This window comes from Nerophis lumbriciformis, linkage group LG15 (genome assembly GCF_033978685.3).
Source record: "Nerophis lumbriciformis linkage group LG15, RoL_Nlum_v2.1, whole genome shotgun sequence".
Classification (NCBI taxonomy): Eukaryota; Metazoa; Chordata; class Actinopteri; order Syngnathiformes; family Syngnathidae; genus Nerophis; species Nerophis lumbriciformis.
The window spans coordinates 33245755-33268922 of NC_084562.2; the positions used below are offsets into that span (position 1 = coordinate 33245755).

The window sequence follows — 23168 nt, forward strand, 5'->3', positions numbered from 1 at the left end:
GCTGGGTCTCTGCCACACCAGAGTCCATTTTGAGAGACTGGAGGAGATGCAGATGAAGAGACAGGGCTGCGGAGCTAGCACTGAGCGCAGGGACGGACAGGCTTCACAGTGTCTTGGCTGAATGAGCAGGTATCGGACACCTCGGTCTCCTTAGACGTATCCTCGCTCATCCATGAGGGCTGGACACTGGCCGAGTTAGTGGGCGGCCGAGAGTGGAGTCGGCTCTCTTGGTTGCTTTGTTGGGTCTGCTCCTGTCTCTGGCCATGCTCCCTCCACCCCAGCAGAGGATGGCGTGGAACACCGCAGAGGCCACCACAGTGCATATGTTTCTTTTACTTTTTATTCATAGTTGTATGTAGAAGTGGCTGGTTGCATCAGCTCTGCTCTTTTTAATGTATTTTCTGTCCTTTGTGTTCTTTGATGTTTCCCTCTTACACACATGTAAGAGGGATGTGTGCTATGGCTATGAGATGTTTTTTCCCTTGGCCTCAGTCTGGACCCCCTCTCCAGGGGCCCAAGCTTAGACCGATTATTTTTTTCTCACCCCGCATTGTTTACCTGTATCTCACCTTTTTTGTAGGGGCGCCGGAAGTTGGCAGACCCGTCAGCGATCCTGTTCTGTCTCCCTGTAATGTTTGTCTGATCTTGAATGGGACTGTGCTAATTTTTTTTCATTTCCCCTCTGGAATTAATAAGGTATTTCTGATTCTGATTCTGATTCTGATATATGGAGTTTGTAAGTCACTAGCAAGGACTTGTTGGCGCCATGTTTTGCTGTTTATCGTTGTTTGGTCAACGTATGACTCTTAAAATCTAAAACATAGGCGTTCCTCTTTTTGGCACAGATTCCTCTTCAGGATTTATTGGTTATGCTTCCATTGTATTCTTTGTCCGTCTCTGCTACATTGTTCACGTGTGCTCTTGCCGGCCTTTGCATGCAATGATTTATCAGTGCCTATAGTTCTTCTTCAATTGACATCAAGCAGCAGCGTTGCTGCAATTACATTAGCACAGACGTTAAAATTACAATATGAGCAATAGAGATTTATATCGTACGATAAAGATTTTTATTTCACGCTACAATGTATATCGTAATATCTCACAGCACTACTAACATCTAGTCAGTCTGGATCACTAATGAGAAGATACTAGGGCATTGCCACCTTGTCAATGTTATGGACCCTTCAGCCCGACTTATATTTACATAAGATTTAGGTACGTTTGAGCCTTTATGTATAATTATAACACGATGTAAATTTTAAATAGTGCACTCAACTGGTATGTAAACATTTGATGCAGCACTGTAGCTGCATCTTATGGATAAGCAAAATATTTATTTGTATACATTTATATTTTACAGTGAATCACAAATCATTTATTTTGCTTGTGCAATTTATAACATTCAAATCAAATCAAATCAACTTTATTTATAGAGCACATTTAAAATTTACCACAGGGGTAGCCAAAGTGCTGTACAATGAGTAGGTTAAAAGATAAAACGAGTACCGAGCAAACACAACACAACACAAACAGAACACGATAAAAAATAAATAATTAAAATAGAATTAATAAAAACATAAAAACATAAAAACAGGATCACAGCAGGTGTATTATGGGGCGCCATTGCAGGATGGATATCACTCAGTGTTAAAAGCCATGGAATAAAAGTATGTTTTTAAGAGAGATTTAAAAACAGGAAGAGAGGAGGCTTGTCTAACACTCAGGGGTAGGTCGTTCCAGAGCTTGGGAGCAGCAACGGCGAAAGCTCTGTCACCTCTAAGCTTCAGCCTTGTGTCAGGGACCGTCAACAGCAGCTGATCGGCTGATCTTAAGGATCGGGTGGGGCAGTAAGGCTGAAGGAGGTCGGAGAGATAGGTTGGCGCGAGGTTGTTTAGACATTTAAAAACAAATAAAAGGAGTTTAAAATGTATTCGGTAACGCACAGGGAGCCAGTGAAGGGACGCTAAAATAGGGGTGATGTGCTCACGTCTGCGGGTCTGTGTTAGCAGACGAGCAGCAGAGTTCTGCACGAGCTGCAGGCGGGCGAGGGAGGCCTGGCTAATGCCAACATACAGGGCATTACAATAATCAAGACGAGTCGAGATAAAAGCGTGGATTAATTTCTCAAGATCATGTCTTGATAGAAGCGGTTTCACTTTCGTTATTTGGCGTAATTGATAAAAGCTTTTTTGAACGACGCTGCTGATTTGTTTTTCGAATTTAAAATCTGAGTCAAACTTTACCCCCAGGTTTGTGACAGAGTCGCTGAGATACGGGGTCAGAGTGCCGAGGTCAACGTTGGGGGAGGGAGAGCGACTTGGACCGAACAACATAACTTCTGTTTTATCTTCATTTAGGCTCAGGAAGTTAGCTGAAAGCCAGACTTTGATGTCGTGCAGGCAGTCAATAAGACGTTGAACCGTGTTATTTTGTGCCATGGGAAAATAAATCTGGCAATCATCGGCATAAAAATGAAATGCAATACTGTACTTCCTAAAAATAGAACCAAGGGGGAGAAGGTAAAGCGCAAATAAAATTGGGGCAAGGATTGAGCCCTGGGGGACCCCATGTGGTAAATGAGCTGTGGACGACATAAAACTGTCTACTTTTACACAAAAACTCCTGTCGGTTCAACATTGTAGCTGAAAGCAAAATTCAAGTGTTAAAAAACTAAATAAAAAATAAACAGTTTTCAGATTTTCCTGGTATGAGGCCTCCCTACTGGTTGGTGCCCCACCATTGTTTTAAAAAAACACTTTTGTGCAGCTAACCTGTTTAACCACCTTCAACAAAGCCAAAAGTTTTTGAATGTATAACTGAATGGACTGTAATGAATGTTGCTTGGCAAAGTTTACAATTAATTTTCCAACAAGAAAAAAATGCTGCAGTATTTAACATGAAAAGACAGCAGTCGTGGGCACTGACTGATTGGCCCCATAACGACAGGGGTCCTTCCAGAGGTGAGAGGGGTCAGCCAGCCTCCTCCTGCTCTCATTAAGCCTATAGCAGCAAATTACTGCATAGCTTCAGGCAAGGGAGAGGGACATAGCTCTAATCAAGACGAGACCAATTGTTTATTTTACTGACATTAGGGAAACACGCCCAAATTGCTGGTTGATTAGGCAAAATAGCTATTTTGGTTTGACTACTATTGCTTAATTTGATTATGAGTTACTGAAAAAAAATATCTTCAGTCTTCGGATTATTAATGCAACATATCAAACTTCAATAGTTCTACGGTTAAAGCCGGGGATTTACGTTGGATTCTGGAAACAGAGTTTTAGGAATTAAAAATAGTAATAGTAATAGTAGTAGTAATGGGACGAGTAACACACTAGGAAATGGGGATGTAATGATATGGAAATATCATATCACGGTTATTGTGACCAAAATTATCATTATTATCACTGTATTGTTGAATATGCTCAAAAAGTACGTATGCACACACACTGAAATCTTTTGACCTAGTTATTTTTTTAAATAACTAAAATGAATATACACACTGTTAAAAAGTGCCTGTTTTGTGTTTCTTATGCTTAACTGATAGTGTTTTAGGCTCATTTCGAATTCTCCCTCCTACCACTCCCTTTTCTACTTGACCCTCCACATTGGCTCTAGCATCTAGTACCATGACGACATATTGCAAATGCGCCCCTATGCATACGGACGTCGCTTAAATCTTGCTACGTCGTCAACCCTCGTCGTTTCCCAGCAGTGACTTAAGGCAGATGCGACAAATGTTTGTTTACTTTTAAGACGCTATTGCACGCGATGTTCGGTTTTGCTTGTGCACTTTTTATTTTTTGTATGTCTTAATTAAGAAGAAGACAACGTTTTTGGCTATATATGCAAGTGCTAGCGCTTCAGCTTACGGCATGTAAAATGTGTTTCATTGTGTATTTGTGTTTGCAGCCAAAATTTACGTGCAGCAGCAAAGGTTTGAAGTCCGACTAAAACCACAAGTGTCATTAAAAAAAGTATTAATTATGCTAATTACTTACAATTTGTAAGCTTCTCTGGGTTTCTGGTCTGCCATCCTTCTCCTTACACTCCATTGTATAGGGAGGTCTGTGAGCTCACTTTGCTTTGAGGAAGGAACTTTGCCCTTCCCTCTACCTGACGGATAATTCGAACGCCTCTTGATTAAAGTTAAAGCATAAAACCAAGGAGGAAGGAGAAAATGAAGGGGCCCAGAGGTATACTAGTTTTAGTATTTTACCGTCAAGGGTGTAATGATGGATCAATACATCGATAGATCGATTTATATTCCTGAACTTAAATTATATTGATCTGTGCTCAGCAAGTTTGCTTTCCAAAAGATAGGTAACGAACCAAGATCGTTTTAAAAGGGAACCGATCGATTTCATCGACACTAGAAAAAGGAAAACATTGGATTTAAGAACGGCAGACTTTATATGAAGTTTAGCACTTGTAATAATAAAGATTTTAAATGTAAAGTATTTTCCAGTGTGTAGCGTCATCAAAACAAAAATGGCGGATATCTATGATGGAGGAGAAATGTCATAACAAACGCCACAAGACAATAGTGTAATATCTGTGAAATGTGTCTGTGTGCCTTTAAGAGGTAGTGCTGTTGTGTGTGATGTGTGCAAGAGAGGCTGTGTGTTCAGTGTTTAAACGTGGGTTTTGACTCCCTGAGTTTGTTTCCGCGTGTTAAGAAAGTGTCTTAACATTATTGTTTTCATACTGTACCTCCTCCACCGTCCTATACTATACATTCAAAGTAGGTGGGTAAGTTGTCTTTGCAATTGTATGTTTTACATGTAGAAAACATAAAAATTGCGAATCAAATTGCAATCGCAATTTTGGAGGGAAACTGTAACGACGTGGTCGCATAGTGATGCGGGTGTGGTTCTCCCAAGGATGCAGACGGCTTCGGACACAGCTTGCAGGTAGGAAAATGATTTATTTTAAATATAAATCATATGATGGATAAACAAAAAACATGCATGTAGCACAAAAGGCAAAACAAAAGGACTAGCGTGGGAGCTAGCAGGAAAAAATAGCATAGCGTGAAAAGCTAGCAGAATCAAAATAGTCGTTAACAGTTGTATGAGAACAAACTAGGAAGCCAGACCGAGTGAGGCCAGAACAAAGACTAAATAGCCCTCTGATTAGTGCCCGGGCAACAGGTGCGCGTCCCGAACACTAACCAGAGGCAGGTGAAAGTAATCAGTTGACATGGCAACTGAACACAAACAAAATCAATGTGCTGAAAACATATGTGACGAGAAACATAAACAAACTATGATCCGTGCAGCGGATCGTAACAGTACCCCCCCCTTAAAGGACAGATTCCAGATGTCCCTTGACACGAAATAAAACTAGAACCCAAAAAACAAGAAACAGTTCAAGAGACCAGGGAGGGTGGAGGGAGGATTTGGTGGAGGGTCGCCAGGCCACGTGTCCCCGAATCCACCGGGGAAGAGTCAGGTGGCGGCGGCGAGTGGAACGCCGCTGCCGCAGGCGAGGCGGGCGACCACGGAAAGGCCACATTCGTGGCTGCCGAGAAGGTGGGCGTGAGTGGCGCCAGAAGTTCAGCAGCCGGAGAGTTCTACGACTACGTCTCGGGTGTCGCTGCTGTTTGCGCCACTGGCGTCCATAAACAAACCTCCGAGAGCACCGCTTGCGCAGCCAGACCACTCGAGGTCGCTGAGACGAAGACGAGGAGAGAGCTGACGTCGCCGTGGAAACAGGAGGAGCCGACGTCGCCGTGGAGGCAGGAGGAGACGTCGTCGCCGTGGAGGCAGGAGGAGACGTCGTCGCCGTGGAGGCAGAAGGAGACGTCGTCGCCGTGGAGGCAGGAGGAGACGTCGTCGCCGTGGAGGCAGGAGGATACGTCGTCGCCGTGGAGGCAGGAGGAGACGTCGTCGCCGTGGAGGCAGGAGGAGACGTCGTCGCCGTGGAGGCAGGTGCAGGTTCTGGTACCAGCCGTGGAGCAGGTGCAGGTTCTGGTACCAGCCGTGGAGCCGGCGCTGGTGTGGGTACCAGCCGTTGAGCCGGCGCTGGTGTGGGTACCAGCCGTGGAGCCGGCGCTGGTGTGGGTACCAGCCGTGGAGCCGGCGCTGGTGTGGGTACCAGCCGTGGAGCCGGCGCTGGTGTGGGTACCAGCCTTGGAGCCGGCGCTGGTGTGGGAACCAGCCTTGGAGCCGGCGCTGGTGTGGGAACCAGCCTTGGAGCCGGCGCTGGTGTGGGAACCAGCCTTGGAGCCGGGACAGGGGTTGGTCTTGGAGTCGGTGCTGGTGTGAGAACCAGCCTTGGAGCCGGCGCTGGTGTGAGAACCAGCCTTGGAGCCGGCGCTGGTGTGAGAACCAGCCTTGGAGCCGGCGCTGGTGTGAGAACCAGCCGAGGAACTTGGCATGGTGGAGCTTGGCGTGGTGGAGGTACTGGAGACGAAGCTTGGTGTGTCAGCCGAGGTGCAGGAACAGGTGCTAGCCGAGGTGCAGCTGGAGGTGGCCTAGCTGGCGGTTGTGGCTTAGCAGGCCAAAGGACTGGTGGCGGTGGCCGTGCAGGAGGTTGCGGCTTAGCACGCCGAAAGACTGGTGGCGGGGGCCGTGCAGGAGGTTGCGGTTTAGCACGCCGAAAGACTGGTGGCGGGGGCCGTGCAGGAGGTTGCGGCTTAGCACGCCGAAAGACTGGTGGCGGTAGCCGTGCAGGGGGTTGCGGCTTAGCACGCCGAAAAACTGGTGGCGGTGGCCGTGCAGGAGGTTGCGGCTTAGCACGCCGAAGTTGTGCCACCGCACTAGCACAGTTCCCAGTACTAGCCCCCCCCCTCAAGACGCGGATACCAGACGCGCTCTTTGCGGTTTGGAACCGTCTTCAAGGGTGGGTGGGGGGAGGTAAGGAGGGGGGTATACTCCTCCTTTTTAAAATGTTCAAATTGACTGTTAGTCTTCCCAATATCATGGGACTGTAGGGACGACCAGGAGGGAGAAAACAGAGGAGTGGGCGGACCTTGAGCTATAGGGGGTGGGGCCAAAGTAATTGGGGGCGGGGTTTGAAAATCAGAATGTGACTGACTAGACTTGAACTTAACAAAAATGTCCTGATAATGTTTTATCTTAGAATGAAAGTCATTTGGTATTGGCTGACAGAAAGAATTAGAAGATGGAAAAAAAAAGTCTTGTTCAATGATGTCATCAGAAGTGGGCGGAGTTACCTCTTCGGGAGGCGCCAATGAAATGACATCACTGTTGCAACTGTCCATGTGACTTACAGCCCAATCGGAGAACTTTTTGGCGAAGTGGTCGATGGGGTTGCCAAACATCTGAGGAGGAGGAGCTTGAGCTGCATGTAGCTTGCTTCGGTCCGGGGGAGGAGTTTGCAGGAGCGGCGCGTCTTGACAGCGAGGGGAAGACCTTCTGGCCGGCTTCCGTCTTCGCTGACGCGTCCCGTACTGCGGGGGTGTGGCGATGTCCTCGGGCCAAACGGAGTGGATTGGGACCAGCTTTCCGTTGGGACCCCATATCAGGTCCTGGCGCTCCGAGGGGGAATAGCGAAGAGTTTCCGCTTCCATTGCTCGCAACACCTCCCACGTACCTTCGTCAAACTCCTCAATGGCTGCCGCGGGAGAATTGTTATTTGCTGGCTTCCTACTGTAACGACGTGGTCGCATAGTGATGCGGGTGTGGTTCTCCCAAGGATGCAGACGGCTTCGGACACAGCTTGCAGGTAGGAAAATGATTTATTTTAAATATAAATCATATGATGGATAAACAAAAAACATGCATGTAGCACAAAAGGCAAAACAAAAGGACTAGCGTGGGAGCTAGCAGGAAAAAATAGCATAGCGTGAAAAGCTAGCAGAATCAAAATAGTCGTTAACAGTTGTATGGGAACAAACTAGGAAGCCAGACCGAGTGAGGCCAGAACAAAGACTAAATAGCCCTCTGATTAGTGCCCGGGCAACAGGTGCGCGTCCCGAACACTAACCAGAGGCAGGTGAAAGTAATCAGTTGACATGGCAACTGAACACAAACAAAATCAATGTGCTGAAAACATATGTGACGAGAAACATAAACAAACTATGATCCGTGCAGCGGATCGTAACAGAAACATCGCAATTAGATTTTTCCTCAAAATCGTTCAGCTCTATACTACAATGGCAGATTAGCACGAAAACCGTGGGGATAATTTTTTTTACCATATGTGGAGATATCTGCATATCTCCACATATGGTGGAGATATAAATGATAAATGGGTTGTACTTGTTTCGCGCTTTTCTACCTTCAAGGTACTCAAAGCGCTTTGACACTACTTCCACATTTACCCATTCACACACACATTCACACACTGATGGAGGGAGCTGCCATGCAAGGCGCTAACCAGCACCCATCAGGAGCAAGGGTGAAGTGTCTTGCTCAGGACACAACGGACATGACGAGGTTGGTACTAGGTGGGGATTGAACCATGTTTTGGGCCTTTTTGAGGCACCTGGCACTGTACAGTTCATCTAGGGAGGGGAGAGAGCAGCCAGTGATCTTCATGGCAGTTTTTATGACCCTCTGAAGTGCATTTTTCTCTCTATATATTTCTGCCATGCTTCCATGGTTTGATTTCAATTTTCAGGACTCATGCAGATCCCTAATACACAAAAACAGTTCATTTCAGTTAATTAATTTATTTCATTCATAAAAAATCAAACAAAGGAATAAAATAAAAATCAATCAATCAACATAACATTACAGTAAAATATTAATGAAATGGAGCAGAAAGAAGTTAAAAACATATAATATCTGCCCCGTATTTTCACAAAGTACCAATAGGTAAGAAAAGTTGTTTTTGCTTAATACAATGAAGGTCCCATTTAAGTTTCCGCAGTGACATATAAGACTCCTGTTTAAAAGAGTAAGACAAGGAATAAGTATTCCATACAGGACTCATCTTGACCTTTGACCCCCACCCCACTTGAGACGGAGCTGCGACACAGTCAGTGTTTGTGAAAGCCCGGTGGAGGGTCCAATTGTTATAAGTAGCATGCCACTGAATAGACTGACACAACCTTTAGCAGATGTTCAGTCTTCGGACCCTGCACTTAGCTCTGACCCCCTCTGGGACTATGAATGAAGCGACAACCAACTGTGGTCGTACTCATGAACTGAGCTGCTTTCGCTGCTAACGAAAGTCTTTGTGCTTCAGCAGCTGCTCCCTCTGAAGTCCTTGTTGAACATTTTAAAGATAGCTCCCCTGTGAGTGGCTTTGTCACTTTGCTTTGACTTTTTAGATACATCAAGTCTCTGCTGGCGTACGATCGCCAAATACTCTTAGCAAATCCACCCTCTGTCAAACGTGTAATCATGGTGGACAGAAGGCAGGTTCACTTTTACCAAGCCATGGCAATCAGCTGGTGAAAGTGGTTGTCTTGTTGTGTTTCGACTAGAGCTGCACCAAATGATAATATATTGAACTAGTTCATCTATCGATTATTTTCTTTTACACATTTTATGAATGAATATCCAAAAACTCACCAACAAATGTTCTCGTATGTATAAAAAACTAGAAAATTATTTAAAACGAACATTTAAAACCAAAACTTAAATTAAACACAGAGACGTTTTACTTCCTCCGCCATGCTGAAGAATAACCCTTGATGCCGTCTTTCTAAGTGCTCGTGTATATAGGGTTGTTCTGATTTTATGCTGTCAGTTCCAATACCGATCATCCATAAGTGAGATCATCCATCCATCCATCCATTTTCTTGCGTTATCCAAGGCCAGGTCGCGGGGGCAGCAGCCTAAGCAGAGGAGCCCAGACTTCCCTCTCCCCAGCCACTTCGTCCACCTCCTCCCGGGGGATCCTGAGGCATTCTCAGGCCAGTCGGGAGACATCGTCTTCCCAACGTGTCCTGGGTCTTCCCCGTGGCCTCCTGCCGGTCGGACGTGCCTTAAACACCTCCCGAAGGAGGCAGTCGGGTGGCATCTTGAGCAGATGATACTGAAATGTATTTTTTAATTTTTTAAATCTTTTTAATTGTGAATATATGGGAAACACTACTTTATGTTTAAAATAAAATAGCACAGAGCACCCTCCACCATATGTCTCCCATGAATGATCATCTAACTTAAAAACAATACAGAAACAAACAGCTCTCAGATATCTATGTATATGTTCATGTAAATCTAATTGTCTCTGATTTCAGACTGATATTGAACATAATCCCTCTTACAAGTGAAGCATTTCACACGTCTATGTTTAGCAGACAAGAGCATGACATTAATCTCATCTCAACAACGAGCTTTACTTGAGAGTGACAGTAACAACTTTGTAGCTATGTTGAGAAGGCGTCCACAACAAGCAAAGCAAGTAATATAACCAGTTAACAATCACAACTACACATTTGTTGCACCTGAAATCCTATACTGTATGTAGATAACAATGCAGAACATTTTCAAATAGTGTCCATCAAATAGGCTACAATACGCCATATTTCAGTGGGCTGTGAAATATGTAAGAAGCATGCGAACTATGCTAAAACACTACAATAAACCTGCTTCAAAGGAGACCCACTAACATGCATTGGCCTAAAGCAGTAAACACTTATCTGGCCGAACCTTGAAACAATCTATCATCTAGGTTAATGTGCAGGAGTGAACCAAGTCTAGTACCTTTTTCAGGACAACAGATCTGTGAAATGATAACATGGGCGAGTTCAGAGAGAGGTGTTGACAAACTAAAGATGCAAGTCTCTAAAGGAGACTGTGAGGAAGTTGTTGTTTTTTTCCCTCATAAGGATATTACACAAAGATTCATTATTTTAACTTCCATCCATCCATTTTCTAGCGCTTATTCCCTTTGGGGTCGCGGGGGCGCTGGAGCCTATCTCAGCTACAATCGTAAACCTGCTTAATTAGTCCTGCTTATTTCGACAACCCTTCCATTTTGAACAACTCATCAAGTCCTAGTCAACCGTGTTCTTCTGTTCACAAAAAAGTCAACATAAATGTTGCACCTCTAGTGTCGACTAAAATGTGAGCGCCAAAGGGTTAATTTCTATGAAAAATCTTCCCATTTATACTGACATGTGTTGTTAACTTCCTCGTTATCACTAAGCAGTGTGAAACAACAACACCTGCATTACTTCTATCTAATTATATAGCATTAAAACGTGCACACGGGGACTTTCTGTACAGTGCAAAATAAGCTTCACAACTAAGGCCGCACAAATAATCGTTTTTAAATCATAATCTGATCATTAATAATACAATCTTCATAAAAAGTTAATTGTTAAATTAATTTTCCACTCTATTATGTCTTGTGTCTACCCAAGCTACTTGAGACCCTTTTTCCAGCGAGCGTTTTCCATTTATTTGTAGCCACAAGTATAATATACCCAGTCCCAACTTCGATTTTGGCATCCTCGCTCATAAACAAATTATAATGATGCTATGGTGGTGTGCGCCATACTCCACCCTATGCACACATGCTTTGCCAGACAAGACGCATCACAAGGGTTCTTTGGGGCCAATTTTGCAACTTTTGACAAGGAAAGGCGTGCATTAAAAGTGAAAGTGTGTTGTGCATTTATTCGGATTCAATTACAAGCGGTAACAGAAGGCGAAATATTCGCCTCATTAGCGAAGATCTTTTGCAAGCCTTGAAAGCAAGCAAACAACTGCATGCTAAACGTGCAGAATGTTAGAGGCCTACTGAAACCCACTACTACCGACCGCGCAGTCTGATAGTTTATATATCAATGATGAAATCTTAACATTGCAACACATGCCAATACGGCCGGGTTAGCTTACTAAAGTGCAATTTTAAATTTTGCGCGGAATATCCTGCTGAAAACGTCTCGGTATGATGACGCATGCGCGTGACGTCACGGATTGTAGAGGACATTTTGGGACAGCATGGTGGCCAGCTATTAAGTCGTCTGTTTTCATCGCAAAATTCCACAGTATTCTGGACATCTGTGTTGGTGAATCTTTTGCAATTTGTTCAATGAACAATGGAGACAGCAAAGAAGAAAGTTGTAGGTGGGAAGCGGCGTATTGCGGCAGGTGTTGTGCCGGATAACGCACCCCCGCCGTAGAATGCACCCTTTGACTGTTGGGCCGGATAACACAGCCGGTGTTTCATTGTTTACATTACCGGAAGATGACAGTCAAGCTTTACCATTGGCCTGTGGAGAACTGGGACAACAGAGACTCTTACCAGGAGGACTTTGATTTGAATGTGCAGACGCAGTACCGTGATATGGACGGGAGGGGGGAGGTGTTTGTTATGCGGGATTAATTTGTGGCATATTAAATATAAGCCTGGTTGTGTTGTGGCTAATAGAGTATATATATGTCTTGTGTTTATTTACTGTTATAGTCATTACCAGCTGAATATCAGGTCCCACCCGCCTCTGACAGCATCTTCCCTATCTGAATCGCTCCCACTGCCCTCTAGTCCTTCACTCTCACTTTCCTCATCCACGAATCTTTCATCCTCGCTCAAATTAATGGGAAAATCGTCGCTTTCTAGGTCCGAATCGCTCTCGCTGCTGGTGGCCATGATTGTAAACAATGTGCGGATGTGAGGAGCTCCACAACCTGTGACGTCACGCTACTCGTCTGCTACTTCCGGTACAGGCAAGGCTTTTTTATCAGCGACCAAAAGTTGCGAACTTTATCGTCGATGTTCTCTACTAAATCCTTTCAGCAAAAATATGCCAATATCGCGAAATGATCAAGTATGACACATAGAATGGACCTGCTATCCCCGTTTAAATAAGAAAATCGCATTTCAGTAGGCCTTTAAGTTTGTTACTTGTTTTAATAACGCAGGCTCAGCAGCTTTCACCAACACATGGACCCTTATTTACTACGCTGCAGTATTACTCGCTCGTATCTCCACTAGTGCTTCCGGTTTTGCTCCACCGCTAGACCTCTGGGTAATGTAGCTACTCTTCAAGTACCGACAGAAAGAAACCTCCAGAAGATAAAGACCTTTATCACTTCCATAAGTGCTAAGAACTTGAAGAGACATGATTCCATCGTTTGGCAACACTTTTGAAATAATAAGTACACCAGTGGTGTTTAAATTTGGCCCTGCATGGGCCATTTGTGGAACACAGCTTTTTTATTGACCGTATGGCACATTGTAGAAATAAATAAACAAAAAAAAACATACAAAATTGAAAAGTAGAGCAAAAAGGCATAAATTAATGAAAAAAAGCAGAAATGTTTATACAAATTATGAGAAAATCCTTCTGTTTTGTAGTTTTTACCAAAAAATTTTGAAAATCGAGTTTTCAGAGAAAATAATAAATCTCTGGTCTGCCTCAGAATATATAAGGGAATTTAGCTATCGCTATAGTTAGAGCATAATCTGACTCCATATATATATTTTTTAAAACAATAAGCAATCAAATCTTGTAAGGACACTTTTGCAAATACCAGAGGTGGGACCAAGTCATTGTTTTGCAAGTCACAAGTAAGTCTCAAGTCTTTGCCCTCAAGTCCGTGTCAAGTCCCGAGTCAAGACAGGCAAGCCCCGAGTCAAGTCCAAAGTCAAGACTGGAAAGTCTCAAGTCAAGTCCTAAGTCCTGCATTTTGAGTTTCGAGTCCTTTCAAGTCCTTTTAACCACAGACTAATATATTAACACAGATTGTGTATGCTTTTCAAACGCTGTATTTATTTATTAAAACAAGTGCATTTTAAATTGCAGGAAAGAAAATTGTGCTGACATTGCACTTTATAATAGCACTATTAACCAGTCATTTTAAACATTAACTCATTCCTTTACAGAACAAACACATTGAAAAATAAAGTGCAAATGTACTTATTTGTACAAAAGTGTTAACATTGAAAAAACATGACATATACGTGAACATAACAAAAAAGTTGTACTTTTTATATGTCAGGGCCCTATGCTGCATTGCATTTGCAAAAGACCAAATTAGCCAAGAGTCTGTCAGTCATTTGTGCACGATGGGGGCGTAGTATGATGCCACCATGGCTGAAAACTCGCTCCACTGGAGCACTGGAGGCAGGCACTGCCAAGACTCTCATGGCCACTCGGAACAGTGAAGGAAGAGTCTTCATGTTCAATGCCCAGAACAAAAGGGGGGAGAGAGTTGTTTTGGGTTGGTGCACTACTTGTAAGTGTATCTTGTGTTTTTTATGTTGATTTAATTAAAAAAAGAAAAAAAAATATATATATATTTCTTGTGCGGCCCGATACCAATCGATCCACGGATCAGTGGTCCCCAACCTCAGTGGTTGGGGACCACTGAGGTAAACAACCAACAGTATGTCAGAAAGCTAGCTAAAACGGTACACATATTCATAATATAGTATACATTTTAACTGACCTTTATTTTACTATTTTTGTCTTTTTTTAGGTGGCTAAAATACGCGGTGCTGCTGACCGCCGTCTAACGTTACGTGTGATATATTGACTAACGTAACCCTGCTTAAAAAAAATCACTGAACAAAAAGTATGAATAAGGTAGTGAACTGCAACAGATTCCCGTGTTTGCAATAACGTTATAACGTTAGCAGTGAGTTTACAGCCTCACTGATTTAACTACACAGCAAATAAAAGTCACGTTACTTAGCCAATAAACGTTATCTTACATTCAAAACTTACCGTTCTTTGTGCAACTTCAAATGCCGGACGAAGTTGGAAGTAGTTGCCTCTCCATCAGTAATTTTCGAACCGCATGTGTTGCATATTGCAAACCGTTTTGTGTTGACCACCTCGTAATTTTTATACCCAAACGAAATTATTTTAGGTATCATTTTTTGTTCACTGGCGTGTGGTTTGGACATGTCTTCTTCGTTGGTTGTCCTGCAATTTGATTGGATGAATGCTGTGTGATGAAAACAAAGTAGATCTAATTTGATTGGCTGTTGTACTGAGACCACACCAGCTGACACACGCAACGCTGATAGACAAGTACACAATGAAAAATACGGAGCACTCCCGAATAACTTTTTCATCTTTGGGTTTTGGGGAAAGTAGCAAGTCATGTCAAGTCATGTCAATTCAAAAGGCTCAAGTCCAAGTGAAGTCACAAGTCATTGATGTTAAAGTCTAAGTCGAGTTGCAAGTCTTTTTACATTTTGTCAAGTCGAGTCTAAAGTCATCAAATTCATGACTCGAGTCTGACTCGAGTCCAAGTCATGTGACTCGAGTCCACACCTCTGGCAAATACCCATCCTTACACTTTCCATCATTGTAACTGAGCTACTGTGTTGAACAATTTCCCTTGTGGATCATTAAAGTTTGTCTAAATCTAAGTCTAATATTGCAATTTATAGCAGCAGAAAATGACATCATGGCGTGCAATAACCAAATTAGAGTTCCTACAGTATTTATAAGCTATACAGTAGGTTAATTGTAAGGCTGAAACGACGCGTCGACGTAGTCGACGTCATCGGTTACGTAAATACGTCGACGCCGTTTTTGTGCGTCGATGCGTCGCATATTTACGTCACACTACCGTCATGGCGGAGCGCAAAGCAGACGATGCGAGCGGTGCGAGCGAGGGGAAAAAAGCACGCCAAAAGTCGTCAAAAGTGTGGGAGTATTTCAATAAACAGCCTAATAATGTTGTAGCGACGAACAGCTGTCTCGTCAGCTGAAGCGCGAGCTCGCAACCGTGGCTGTTTAGCAACCAGCCAAACCCCACTTAATAAAATTATATTTTATCTTAGAGCACATCCGCATCCCTATTCACCTAGGCAACCCCAGGAAATGTATATAATTCGGCATTATTTCGGCCAGTCGGCTTATATGATCAGAACCGATCAGTTTACGTTCACGCGCAGGTATAACGCGGCGCGCTCCCGTCTCATCTGCTGGTGCGCGAGCCCGGTAATTAGACCGCTGTGTCAAATCAAGGAGTACAAAAGACGCCAGCGCAGAGTGGAAAAAGGTTTAGTTCGTTACAGAAAACCCAGAGTTGTGCCAAAAGTGTACCAAAACCAAAAGCTGAACGGACAGCCGGTAAGATTGCACTTTACTTCTCTTTGTGGGTGTGGCGCACCTGTTGCGCTGGTGAGATGGATGGGGGTGCGGGGGGGGTGCATGTAGCGTGCTTAGTCTGGAGGCTAAATACACACGGTGTTTTGTGTAACTGTTGTTTAGTAAGGAAGTGTTGATATTCTTTGCTTAGTTTGATAAATGTTGGAGCAGTTTGCTTCATCAGGAGGGTGAAGTCGCTCAACTTAAAGTGTTGGATTTAACTGTGTTGGATCATTGGCTGCTGGTGAGGGCATAGAAAAAGGGGCATTTTTCTACCAGTAGACGGCGTTTAAGATTGAGTGTTTCACTGCTAATTTAATAATATATTTATATTGAATATGGATTTTAAATATGTATCTAAATAGGTGGTTAATTGGTTAGGTATTTATGTATTTGCATATTGGGTTTTCTGCTGCATTTATCTATTGTGTTTCTGGGTTTAAATGTATTTTATATGTATCTTGGTGCATTTATATTGAGACAATTTATTTAAAATCTGTTTTAACTTAAAGGGAAAAGATGTGTCCATTTTCTTGCACTTGTTTAATGGTTAAAAGTTTGATTGCCTAATTAATAATTGTAAATTATGGGATTGATAATTGATTGATTTCTTACAGCATGTTAATCTTGTGGTGTTTTGTCCTTAAAGGTTTTTCACCTACTAAAGAAGCTAAAGGCTACTAAAGAAGCTAAAGGCTACTAAAGGCTACTAAAGGCTACTAAAGACAGCTAATGACAGCTAAAGAAACTAAAGTCTACTAAAGTCTACTAACACTGCTAAAGAGTGCTAAAAAGACTAAAGAAGAAAAAAGAAGCTGTTTCTTCGTTGGAAAAACTGTTGCAAACTAAAGGAAAATAAAAGGAAAAAGTAACTACGGTCTGGTCTTTTGAGTGAAATCCAGAAGCCACATTTAGCATTGGTACATCCCTTCAAGTGTGGGATAAGCACAGCGAAAAAAGCAAAACACTTGACAGTTGTTGTATGCACACTGTGTCGAGCGGAAATGGCCTATCATCGCAGCACAACGGCTATGAACGAACATTTGAAAAGAAAACACCCGACAGCGTTCTTGCCATCACCATCAACTAGTCAATCGTCCGCGTGAGTATACGTTGTCATCATTACACAAAAACATGAATGTGTCATTTGTATCTGCGTTGTAAATTCATAAACTAAAACACCGTTTCGCTCTGAGAGGCGCGTTTGGCGTGCCTGTTCAGTGTTTACAAAGACGCTAACGTTAATTAGTTGTGCAAATACCTTTTACAACATTAACAGTTACATATACTATGTACAAACGAACAATTAACTTTCACTTTAATCATACTATCATTGTTGTGTTATTAAGCAAAATAAGCAATACTTTTACTTTTGTTGAAATGTTTACACTGTTACAGAATATTCCGTTTTGCACTTTTTTGTATTGGATGTTTATCTTTATTTTTGTACATTTTAAAGCAAAATAAGCAATACTTTTACTTTTGAAATGCTTATACTATTGCAGAATATTAAGATTTGCACTGGATATTTACTTTTATATTTGCACATTAAAAAGCAAATAAGCTACTTTTAATTTTGTTAAATGTTAAAAGTTTTAAATGTTTACATTGTTACAGAATATTTTGTCATGTTGTTGTCAATGTTGACTGAGTGGCCATACTTTTTTTTTTGTAAATAAGTCATGCCTTTTGAAAAAAACTGGCCAAAATTTATTTTTTCATCTTCATTTTAAATAAAAAAATAATCGGTAAAAGGAAAAATAATCTATAGATTAATCGAAAAAAAATCTATAGATTAACCGATTAATCGAAAAAATAATCTATAGATTAATCGATAGAAAAATAATCGTTAGCTGCAGCCTTAGTTAATTGTTCCATTGTAAATTAAGTTCAAGTGTTCCTAAACACACATTTATCCACAGAATAAACCAATCAGAGATGTTCTCTGTGCCATAGCCTGTGTGGACCAATCACATTGACAGTGTGATGTCCATCTGACAGACATGTGGCACGTCACAGATGAAGCACCTTAAAGGCTTACAGGGCTGACATATTCTTGTCTTTTGTTTCCACAAACACAGCGAGGCAAAGGCAGATTTAAGGTCATGATGCTGAGACACAGATTAACAAAAAATAGAGTTTGTATGCACAGTTGTAGCTGTGGATTTGAGCCAGTGTTTGTGTAAATGAAAAATATGCATGCTAGTTTTAGCAGGTGACATTTAGGAGACAAAAGCTGTGGGGCTGTATACGTGCTCAATTTAAACGATATACAATAGAAATGACAGATATTCGGCCTATGATAGAGATTTTTATTTTATCGCCGAATCGCCATAAATTGAATATTGAGAGCAATAAGCTCCAACATGTTGAAGAAGTGGTTAGCTAGTAAAGTAAAGTACAGTATGTCAATGCATGCTGAGACTTCTTCTACCTCCATGTAGGAATGTAACGATAAGAAAATTGCATATCATGGTTATTGTGACCAAAATTATCATGGTTACCAATATTATCGTTCAGCTAGAATTTTACTGGACGATATATTGAACAACAAATTATTGCCAATAAACTATATTATTGCCAACAATATTTTGAGACCAAATTAACCACTGACATAATGGTAAATACATAATAATATTTAAATGTATACCCTTTCAAAGGCTGTAAACTTACTTATACGCACATTAAAATCTTTTCACCAAGTTATTTTTTAAATAACTAAATACATTGACACACTTTTAGAAAACCTATTTTGCATGTTTTATGTTTCTTATGCTTCACTAGTGTGTTGGTCTTCTGGTTTGATTTACTAAAGGTTTGCATGTACCAAAACATGTGCAAACTTGAAAGCACACGCAAAGCTGATCTACTAAACGTTAGGTGAGCGGAATACCCATTTTGTGTCTCTTTTCTTCATTAGTATGCAGAATATATGCTGATACTCAAAACGCTCACAAAACTGGGAGGAGAAGATACAAATATATTATACAGCACGTGCAATGTGATTCATCAACACTCATCACCATTTTGCGAGGCACTAATTTGCGTTATATTAAGCACTTTTGAAAAGTACGTGCAAACTGACACACACTCGGTGCTCCCGCAGCAAAAACACAGACGATTGACAGATGTGTGTGTCAACATTTTTTCATGGTATGTCAGAAGTAAAAAAAAAAATAGATGTATTGTTTATTCAGCAACATCCTTTTATAATTTTACAGCTGCATGCTGGGTGACTGATTTAAAAAAAATTCAATTGATGCGCAAATTTGTGTGCACAAAAAACTAGTACACACCTTTGTCATTTCAAATCACACCTGCAGTAAATTGTGCGCATAAGAGTTTTATGAGTTTAGTATCTCATAAAATTTAAAAAACTACAGGTTTATGCTTCACCAGCGAATACAATGCTAACATTTCCTAAGCCATTACCATTAAACGTGATGTCATTTTGCACTGGTATGTTGTGACCTGTGGAGTAACTTCCAGCTGGAAGAGTTTAAATTGAAAAACAAACCCTGAGCCTTGAATTGGTCTACTATAATTGTACCCCTCTTCTAATTTACTGACATGCATATGTTTATTGCTTGATAGTTGATACTGCTAAATGTATACAGTAACTAAATAAATTAAACAGATTATGTATTTATGCATTATTAAATTTGTGATTATTAATCATTTAAAAAAAAGGAATACATTATTTAAATATAAATGCATTTCCTGGTAATGTGGCAGCACTTTATATTGCCAATCAATTCAATCCAACCCATTTTTTACACAGCACATTTAAAAGAAACTATAACAATTTAAGTGCTGCACAGTAGTTATAACACACATTTAAAAGCAGGATTAAACTAAGAACAGTTAAGTGTAAGAAACATTAAACTAAAAAATAATAAATCCATAAAATTCCAGAACCTGAAGAAGGAACCGAACCCTGAGTTCCTCAGGGTTCGGTTCTTGGCCCTGCACTCTTTAGTATTTACATGCTGCCGCTAGGCGACATCATACGCAAATACGGTGTTAGCTTTCATTGTTATGCTGATGACACCCAACTCTACATGCCCCTAAAGCTGACCAACACGCCGGATTGTAGTCAGCTGGAGGCGTGTCTTAATGAAATTAAACAATGGATGTCCGCTAACTTCTTGCAACTCAACGCCAAGAAAACGGAAATGCTGATTATCGGTCCTGCTAAACACCGACATTTATTTAATAATACCACCTTAACATTTGACAACCAAACAATTACACAAGGCGAATCAGTAAAGAATCTGGGTATTATCTTCCACCCAACTCTCTCGTTTGAATCACACATTAAGAGTGTTACTAAAACGGCCTTCTTTCATCTCTGTAATATCGCTAAAATTCGTTCTATTTTATCCACTAGCGACGCTGAGATCATTATTCATGCGTTCGTTACGTCTCGTCTCGACTACTGTAACGTATTATTTTCGGGTCTCCCTATGTCTAGCATTAAAAAATTACAGTTGGTACAAAATGCGGCTGCTAGACTTTTGACAAGAACAAGAAAGTTTGATCATATTACGCCTATACTGGCTCACCTGCACTGGCTTCCTGTGCACTTAAGATGTGACTTTAAGGTTTTACTACTTACGTATAAAATACTACACGGTCTAGCTCCGTCCTATCTTGTCGATTGCATTGTACCATATGTCCCGGCAAGAAATCTGCGTTCAAAGACCTCCGGCTTATTAGTGATTCCCAGAGCCCAAAAAAAGTCTGCGGGCTATAGAGCGTTTTCTATTCGGGCTCCAGTACTATGGAATGCCCTCCCGGTAACAATTAGAGATGCTACCTCAGTAGAAGCATTTAAGTCCCATCTTAAAACTCATTTGTATACTCTAGCCTTTAAATAGCCCCCCTGTTAGACCAGTTGATCTGCCGTTTCTTTTCTTTTCTCCTCTGCTCCCCTTTTCCTTGAGGGGGGGGGGGGGCACAGGTCCGGTGGCCATGGATGAAGTGCTGGCTGTCCAGAGTCGGGACCCGGGGTGGACCGCTCGCCTGTGCATCGGCTGGGAACATCTCTGCGCTGCTGACCCGTCTCCGCTCGGGATGGTGTCCTGCTGGCCCCACTATGGACTGGACTCTTACTATTATGTTGGATCCACTATGGACTGGACTCTCACAATATTATGTCAGACCCACTCGACATCCATTGCTTTCGGTCTCCCCTAGAGGGGGGGGGTTACCCACATATGCGGTCCTCTCCAAGGTTTCTCATAGTCATTCACATCGACGTCCCACTGGGGTGAGTTTTTCCTTGCCCGTATGTGGGCTTTGTACCGAGGATGTCGTTGTGGCTTGTGCAGCCCTTTGAGACACTTGTGATTTAGGGCTATATAAATAAAGATTGATTGATTGATTGATAAAATAAAATAAAATCACACAACTCTCATGCTGGTTTATAAGCCAATCAGGATGCTTTCTAACCCAGCCCTGTCCTCTTTTTGGATCATTGTTTGACTTTTGTGCTTACATTTTTAAGCCTTCTGTTTTGCCTTCTTTGTGTTGTAGCGAAACGTGCATAGCCTTTCCTGTGCTTCTTGGGCACTTCCCTGATGCACTATTTCTTTATATTTGTTAATAGATACATTGTACCTGCACTTTACCTGCCGTCTCTGCATCCTGAGGTCACGACCAACAATGCAACACAACAACCATAACTTTTTTCTTTTTTTTTTAAACATAAAAAGGGGACTAAAAGAGCAGACAAGTGTAAGTTGAAACGTTGACACTAATACCACAAAGCTGACATGCAAGCTGATGTTTTTTGTTTTTAAGACACCCCTGACTTAAAAGCACAGGAAATGTGACATTTCGGGCCACAACATGCAATGATTTTAATTTTTAGGGACAAAACATAGAAAGGGGGAGCAAAGTCAACTGTGCCAGGAATGTATCACCTCCTCCTTCACTGCACTGCAAAAGTGTTGCAGCGCCTTGCAAGTACAAGAGAAGTCAAGGTAAATATTTGGCAATACTGTCCCTTGAAATGTCCAATTAAGAGTCCAATTAGCAAACAGTAATGGAGGACCATCTCCATTCCAAGTCACGTACAAGCAGTGAACAGGTCTTACCTGGCCGAGGAGGATGAGTACATGGCGGGGGACACTTCTGAAACAAGTCAGGTGCACTTTGGTTCCGCTTTCATGGCGTCCAACGGCGCGGCTCGGGCTCACTTTGCATCCCAGCTGACAGCGTCCACAGTCGGACGTCAGAGCCTCCCATGGCCGCCTCCCGTCTTCTGCCCTGACTTCATCCAAAACGTAATAAATAAAAAAAAAACGACTGTCCACTTTCAGCTGTCACAAACAGATCGCCTTCAACATCTAACGACACATTTTAGGCGCGCAAATACATACAAAAGTCGGCTAGCAAAGAGCCGCATGAAAATGAGATAAATACATTAGTCTCCCTCTAGGTTGAAACAGAATTAAATATACAGTTTGTCTGTTTTCTCAGGTCTCAGTCCAATACAAGTCCAACGTCCTCCACGAACACACACAAGCAACACTCAGACTTCAACAAAGTCAAGGAGTCTCTCTCCCTCTCTCTCGCTCTCTCTCTCTCTCTCTCTCTCTCTCTCTCTCTCTCTCGCTCCACCTGAGCTGCATTCCTGCTCTCCACCAATCACAGCTCAGTGTGTCCCTGCAGTCAAGAGGTGTAACAATAACTCCCTGAGCTCCAAATGGACACATACAGGTAAAAGCCAGTAAATTAGAATATTTTGAAAAACTTGATTTATTTCAGTAATTGCATTCAAAAGGTGTAACTTGTACATTATATTTATTCATTGCACACAGACTGATGCATTCAAATGTTTATTTCATTTAATTTTGATGATTTGAAGTGGCAACAAATGAAAATCCAAAATTCCGTGTGTCACAAAATTAGAATATTGTGTAAGGCTAATACAAAAAAGGGATTTTTAGAAATGTTGGCCAACTGAAAAGTATGAAAATGAAAAATATGAGCATGTACAATACTCAATACTTGGTTGGAGCTCCTTTTGCCTCAATTACTGCGTTAATGCGGCGTGGCATGGAGTCGATGAGTTTCTGGCACTGCTCAGGTGTTATGAGAGCCCAGGTTGCTCTGATAGTGGCCTTCAACTCTTCTGCGTTTTTGGGTCTGGCATTCTGCATCTTCCTTTTCACAATACCCC

The 23168-nt window shown here is 42.0% G+C and overlaps 1 protein-coding gene across 3 annotated transcripts in view; it reads right to left on the minus strand.

Moving 5' to 3' along the window:
- adamtsl5 (ADAMTS like 5) overlaps positions 1-22517 on the minus strand; it is a 201009-nt gene extending 178492 nt beyond the window's left edge. For all 3 annotated transcript variants that reach the window (XM_061975081.2, XM_061975078.2, XM_061975077.2), the window contains exon 1: positions 22081-22517. In XM_061975081.2, the coding sequence (XP_061831065.1) occupies positions 22081-22103 (23 nt within the window). In that variant the 5' untranslated portion in view covers positions 22104-22517. The remainder of the gene's footprint in view (positions 1-22080) is intronic.
- Between the last annotated feature and the right edge of the window lie 651 nt (positions 22518-23168).